The sequence below is a fragment of the Nematolebias whitei genome, chromosome 22 (assembly GCF_014905685.2).
Source record: "Nematolebias whitei isolate Nwh7 chromosome 22, NemWhi1, whole genome shotgun sequence".
NCBI classification, from domain to species: Eukaryota; Metazoa; Chordata; class Actinopteri; order Cyprinodontiformes; family Rivulidae; genus Nematolebias; species Nematolebias whitei.
The window spans coordinates 21,203,270-21,207,554 of record NC_056519.1 but is presented as its reverse complement, the minus strand read 5'-3'; the positions used below and the strand labels follow the sequence as shown (position 1 = coordinate 21,207,554).

Below are 4,285 nucleotides of genomic sequence, written 5' to 3'. Positions count from 1 at the left end.
TATTAGCTGTGTGGATCTGTTAGCAGCATGGTCCTGTTAGCAGTGTGTTCCTGTTAGCTGCAAAAAGCTATAGTTTTCTGTTAATTTATTTTGATGGGTGTATGTGTTGTATTTGGTACTCTTGTTTTTTTACCAACAAATTTCTTGGTGGATTTTGAAGTCAAATTGAAAAGCTATTTTTGACAGCAGCACATCTCAAAAGTTGGACAGAGATGCTCCATCCTCCTAATTTTTTGCCAACTAAACATGCAAAATGCTTCCTTGGTTGTTTATTTCTACCACTTTTTACATGCTGCCATCAAAATAATCCCCCCCCTTCCCCCCACCAGAAAAATGGTACACTGTCAAAAATGAAACACTTGATTTGGTCTGAGTGTTCCATTGAGAATAATTATAACTTTGTGAAATTTACTAATTATTAAAGTCTGTTTTTCTTCACATTTTACACAATGTCCCAACCTGGAACCTGAAGGTAAAATTTAAGATGAAGTTGAGTAATTGTGGTTGCTCGTCAAAATGCAGGTGGTGAGGAAAACCACCACACCAGAGGGGGAGTTGATCCCCATCCATCAGATCGATGTCCAGACGGAGAGCACTGTGGCCAGCACCAGCCTGTTCCTGCTCGCCCCGCTCATCATCTGCCACGTCATCGACAAAAACAGGCGAGTGCCGCTGCTCAGTTACCCTCGAGGACTGCACCGTTCTTATCACGTCACTTTTAATATTTAGTTCTCAGCAGCTTTCTTCAACCATTTTGCTCTTTGATGGGAAAACTGTGTTTTGCCCAGTACCTCCATCTGCTGGACAATTACAGAATTACAACTGAAATGTGTTGTTTTGATATCATTTTGCACCCGGCAGCGGGCAATATGCATTCTTTTATTTGTCTGAATGTTTATGAAGCATTCACTCTGTTGTGATCCATTTTTCTTTCTTATGTGTTTTGGCTAGTTTCTCTTCCTGCAGTTTTCAACAAATCATAAAACATTCAGCTCTTTCATGACAATCCTGCAAAGACTTTGAAATATTTTAGCCTTTTCTGCCATTTTTTCCTCATAGAAAACAAAATGAGCTCATTTTACATCCTTCAAATCTTTAGATGTGTTAACCTTTTACTGCTCCTTTCACATTTTGTTCTGCTTCAGCTTCTTTCAGCTTCCTTCTGCAAATTTAAACTTTTTCAGCTACTTTCAGCTGTGTTGTGCTCCTTTTAGATTCGTTCTGCTAACTGCTATGTTTTTGTGCTTCTTCTAACGTTTTTCTGCTAATTTCAGCTTCTTATGCTCCTTTCCGCTTATTTCTGCTTTTTTTCTACTGTTTCAGCTACTTTTTAGCAGTTTCATGAAAACTTGAGCTTTGTCAGATAATTCCACATTTTTTGCACTCATTTAAACTTTTTTCAGCCTAATTCAGCAAAAATGTGCTCTCCACTTCCTTCTTGTAGTTTCAGCTTCTTTCTGATATTTTTTTGCTATTTTTCAGCAGATTTTTGCTAATTTCAGCTTTTTCAAATAATTTCCATTTTTGTTCTCCTTTCTGCTTCTTTCAGCAAACGTGTTCTTTCTACTTTCTTCAGCTAATTTCAGCTTGTTCTACCTTTTCTGTTACATTTTTTTAAAAACATTTTTTAGCTAATTTTAGCTGTTTTCAGAGAAATTCAAGTTTTTTGTGGTAGTTTCTGCTACTTCCAGCCTCATTATCTTTTTTCTGCTAATTTCAACTTGGTATGCTCCTTGCAGCTTTTTTGTTGTTGTTGCTGGTTTCATCTTTTTCTACAGTTTCAGCTACTTTTTAGCTGTTGTGTTAAATTTAGGTTTTTCAGCTAATTCCATTTTTTTTTAGCTCTTTTGAACTCATTTCACTTCCTTGTGGTAGTTTAAACTTCATTCTGCCTTTTCAGCTACTTTTCGGCAACATTTTCTATTTTCAGCTTTTTTTTTTCCTACTTTCTGAAATTTTTAGCAAATTTCTGCTTCTTTAAACCTAATTCATCAAATGTGTATTCTTTCTACTTTCTTCAACTAATTTAAGCTTGTTCTACCTTTTCAGCTACATTTTATTTACATTTTTTAGCTAATTTTAGCTGTTTTCAGAGAAATTCTATTTTTTTCAAGGTAATTTCTGCTACTTTCAGCCTCATTATCTTCTTTCTGTTAATTTCAGCTTGTCATGCTCCTTTCACTTTTTTCTGCTATTTCAGCTACTTCTTAGCTGTTGTGTTAAATTTAGGTTTTTCAGCTAATTCCAATGTTTGGTGTTTTTTTTTTTTTTTAGCTCATTTCAGCTCATTCTACTTCCTTGTGGTAGTTTAAACTTCATTCTGCCTTTTCTGCTACTTTTCAGCAACATTTTTTATTTTCAGCTTTTTTTTCTACTTTCTGAATTTTTGAGCTAATTTCTGCTTTTTTAAACCTAATTCAGCAAATATGTATTCTTTCTACTTTCTTCAACTAATTTCAGCTTGTTCTACCTTTTCAGCTACATTTTATTAACTTTTTTTTTAGCTAATTTTAGCTGTTTTCAGAGAAATTCAATTTTTTTCATGGTAATTTCTGCTATTTTCAGTCTCATTATCTTTTTTCTGTTAATTTCAGCTTGTCATGCTCCTTTCAATTTTTTTCTGCCATTTCAGCTACTTTTTAGCTGTTGTGTTAAATTTAGTTTTTTCAGCAAATTCATTTTTTTAGCTCATTTCAGCTCCCTCCACTTCCTTGTGGTAGTTCAAGCTTCTTTCTACCTTTTCAGCTACTTTTCAGCAATGTTTTACTATTTTCAGCTTTTTTTTAGCTAATTTCCTAATTTTTGTGCTAATTTTTGCTTCTTTAAACCTAATTCATCAAATGTGTTCTTTCTGCTTTCTTCTGCTAACTTAGCCTTGTTCTTCCATTTCAGTTACATTTCAGCATGTTTTAGCTACTGGTAATTTCAGCAGTTTTTCAGCAGTAATCAGTCACACTGTATTTTTGCAGGAATTTAAATGTCTCTAGTTTTGTTTCCGTTCTGTGCCGTCAGCCCGCTGTACGACCTGTCGGCCATGGAGCTGCCGTGCAGCGACCTGGAGGTAATCGTCATCTTGGAGGGCGTTGTGGAGACGACGGGCATCACCACGCAGGCCCGGACCTCCTACGTCTCTGAGGAGATCCAGTGGGGACACCGCTTTGTTCCCATAGTAACAGAGGAGGAAGGCGTGTACTCCGTGGACTACTCCAAGTTTGGCAACACGGTAAAAGTGAGTGTTTCCGTTCATTTGTGAGAAACAAATTGCAGCTCCTGTTTGTTTCAACGCAGATAGAAACTGCTGCAAAGTGAAGCAGGAAACAGTTATTGACGCCTGGTGTTGTTGAAGGTGTCGACGCCGAACTGCAGCGCCAGAGAGCTGGACGAGAAGCCGTACATCTTAATCCACACCCTGCAGAAGAGCGAGCTGTCGCACCAGAACTCGCTCAGGAAGCGTAATTCCATGAGACGCAACAACTCCATGCGCAAAGGCGCCGGCAGCAGCGGGAGCCTGCGCAGGAACAACTCCGGGCTCATTCTACCCAAAGTCCAGTTCTTCACCCCGACGGAGGGAGGCCAGAACCCGAACGCCGTCACCTGACATGAGGCCCGCCTTCCGTCGGCCTCCGTGCTCCTCCTGTGTGGAACGAGGGCTGTAGGCGTATCGCTGTTTCTGATTGGACGACTCCTTCTTCTGTTCTCCGCCTTAACCCGACTCGTGTTTCCACACGTTTCTTGCTAATGCGACGTTTATGTCAACGTTTCTCTACAAAATAGATCTTTAAATAGAGTCAGCTCGCATTTATGGGATCTTTTTCTTAAAGTTGTGAGAACTTTAATTTTTCATGTAGACAAACCTTTGAACAACTTTCAGCACTTTATATTCTTAAATGTTCACGTTAATGTGTTAATTTAAAAAGTAATTAAGTGGTCATCGGATATTAAAAATAGTTATTTAAGACCAATGTGCCAAAAGGAACAAAACAATGTTTAAAAGATTTTCTGCCGTTCATTAATTTATCTGTAATTATGCTTCTTTAAAGCCTCCGGTTTTTATGTGCAGCTCCTGTTTTAGTTTTCTAATGAAGTTTTCATTTAACTGCTAATAATATTGTCACGTTTGCAAAATGTTTGTGCTGTCTGTGAATAAATTCACTCTAAACATAAATATTCAGCTACACAGGTTTTGGTATGGCAAGAATTCTTCAAATATGGCAATAATTCTTCAAATATGGCAATAATTCTTCAAATATGGCAATAATTCTTCAAATATGGCAATAATTCTTCA

At 37.5% G+C, this 4,285-nt stretch overlaps 1 protein-coding gene across 1 annotated transcript in view; it reads left to right on the top strand.

Annotated features, from left to right (window-relative positions):
• Positions 1-3,598, top strand: part of kcnj8 (potassium inwardly rectifying channel subfamily J member 8) — an 11,149-nt gene extending 7,551 nt beyond the window's left edge. Inside the window, exons 4-6 of the mRNA XM_037695880.1 lie at positions 523-662; positions 3,013-3,229; positions 3,347-3,598. Coding sequence (XP_037551808.1) covers positions 523-662; positions 3,013-3,229; positions 3,347-3,598 — 609 coding nt within the window. The remainder of the gene's footprint in view (positions 1-522; positions 663-3,012; positions 3,230-3,346) is intronic.
• Positions 3,599-4,285: the final 687 nt, after the last annotated feature.